At 61.0% G+C, this 1,748-nt stretch overlaps 1 protein-coding gene across 2 annotated transcripts; it reads right to left on the bottom strand.

The window, feature by feature from the left end:
• On the bottom strand, nucleotides 1–1,317 carry ABB37_04222 (putative viscerotropic leishmaniasis antigen; the record flags this gene model as incomplete). Of its 2 annotated transcripts, none has more annotated exons than XM_015801811.1 (1): nucleotides 1–1,317. In XM_015801811.1, a coding segment is annotated over exon 1 (1,165 nt), but the record flags the coding sequence as incomplete, so codon positions are not given. The 2 variants fall into 2 exon arrangements, with proteins under 2 accessions (XP_015659212.1, XP_015659213.1); XM_015801812.1 differs by having other exon boundaries at nucleotides 1–1,234.
• Nucleotides 1,318–1,748: the final 431 nt, after the last annotated feature.

Genomic DNA, 1,748 nt, shown 5'->3' with positions numbered 1-1,748 from the left:
TGATCCGGCGCGCTCTCTCCTCTGCTGCTTGTGTCTCGCGATCAATTTCGGCCGCTGGCGCGTCCGCTAGAAAGCGCTCGTGTTCGTCGGCGTCGACGTAGATGTCCTCCTCCCGCATGGACACGTTACTCGGGCCACGTGTGTGGGCAAGCTGCAGGCTGTTGACCTCGTTCATCTCACTACTGAAGTCATCCTCCCTCGGCGCGCGCTCTTCATCCGCTGCGTTGTTCTTCGAGTTGCTGGTCGCGACGTGGGCGTCGGCTTGTGGGCGCTCCGCTATGGCAGACAAGGTGTGACTCGGCGGAGGGGGGTCGGCATGCGGTACGGAGATGACAACGAGTGCGGCGTCATGACAAGCACTAACAGGGGCGAGCATCCGGTTGCGCGATGTGGTGGTGTCGCGTGCGCCTTCGCGAGGTACAGACGCCGCCTCGTCCGCTGCGGAATGCACCGATGGACTTCGAGTGGGGCTCAGAGCACCGCGCAGCGGCCGTCGTGTCGGCGACACGCGTGGACTTCGGCTGTAGCCTTCCGGCAGCCGCAACAGCGCCTGCTCCCGCTCCTCCATGCGCTTCCGCACGTATAGAGTGGTGAGGAAGCCGGCACAGATGACGGCGGGCACGAGCCAGAAGAGCAGTATCATAGCCGGCATGACGGTCCGCTCCACCTTGCAGGTGTCCACGACGCCCATCAGCGCGGCGGTGCACAGGGCGGTGCAGTTGTCGGCGGAGTAGCACAGCTGCGATGAGAAGTGCTGCGGTCCGAGAGTGGCAGCGGAGAGGGCGAAGTGCACAACGCCGAGGTTCGCCATGGAGACTGTGCCGCTGCGTCCTGTCACGTTCTGATGCCGCGTGTTGAGCCGCACGCTCATCACCCCCTCCACCGGGTCGCTCGTGCAGAGACCTAAGCTGAATTGAATATCATACGTCAGACCTGCCCAGACCCCCTTCGAGATCGCCTTTCCGGAGAAGCGGTTGTAGTCAACGTGGCAGCGGGGAACTTCGCCTCGGGCGGCAGCCGCCCCGTGGCCGCCGAACAGGAGGAGAAGAAGAGCGACGAGCAGCACCACGACGGCGGCCGTGCTGGGGAGGACACGTCGGCGGCGGCGACCCGGCGGCGTGCCCGCAGCGGTGCAGGCGGCAGCGGACGCCATATATACGTACATGCGTGTGTGCACTGGCGCGTTTCCGTAGGCACGCTCTTCGCTTTTATTAAGAGGAGCTTCAAGAGTGCTGGCGACGACGCGTGTGTAGGCGAGTTTGCGCGTGGGAGCGGTCCAGATTCGAAGTCGAGACGACGAAGCGACGTCCACCCGCTCAGCGAAACAGAAGAAAAAAGGACCTCAATATAAGAAACACCGAGAAGGTAAAAGAAACCACAAGCAGCACTTCGACGCAGAGACACACGCGAAGGAACTGACAAGGGAAAAGTCCGGAAGGCACCGACGACAACGGTGGAGTGAAAGAAAACACGAGAACACAAGTGAGAGGAGTCGCAGCAGCAGCAGCAGGTGGCCAGCCTATCCACACAATTATATATATATTTATTGAATACGGCCCAGCAAATGCGAAGCAGAGTGTGCGGTGGGAGCCGTCACAGCAGCAATAACAAGAATAATAATAACAGCTCTCTCAAGTACAGGCGATAGCTCACAAAGATGAGGCACGCAAGCATGCATGCGATGGTTGTGGTGGCGGCGATCCGTTGATGTGCCGAGGGCCAGTTCCCCAGGCGGCAAACACACGCAA

This window comes from Leptomonas pyrrhocoris (genome assembly GCF_001293395.1).
Source record: "Leptomonas pyrrhocoris isolate H10 chromosome Unknown, whole genome shotgun sequence".
Taxonomy (NCBI): Eukaryota; Euglenozoa; class Kinetoplastea; order Trypanosomatida; family Trypanosomatidae; genus Leptomonas; species Leptomonas pyrrhocoris.
Note: the sequence above shows the minus strand (reverse complement) of the source record. Positions and strands in the feature narration are given on the sequence as shown.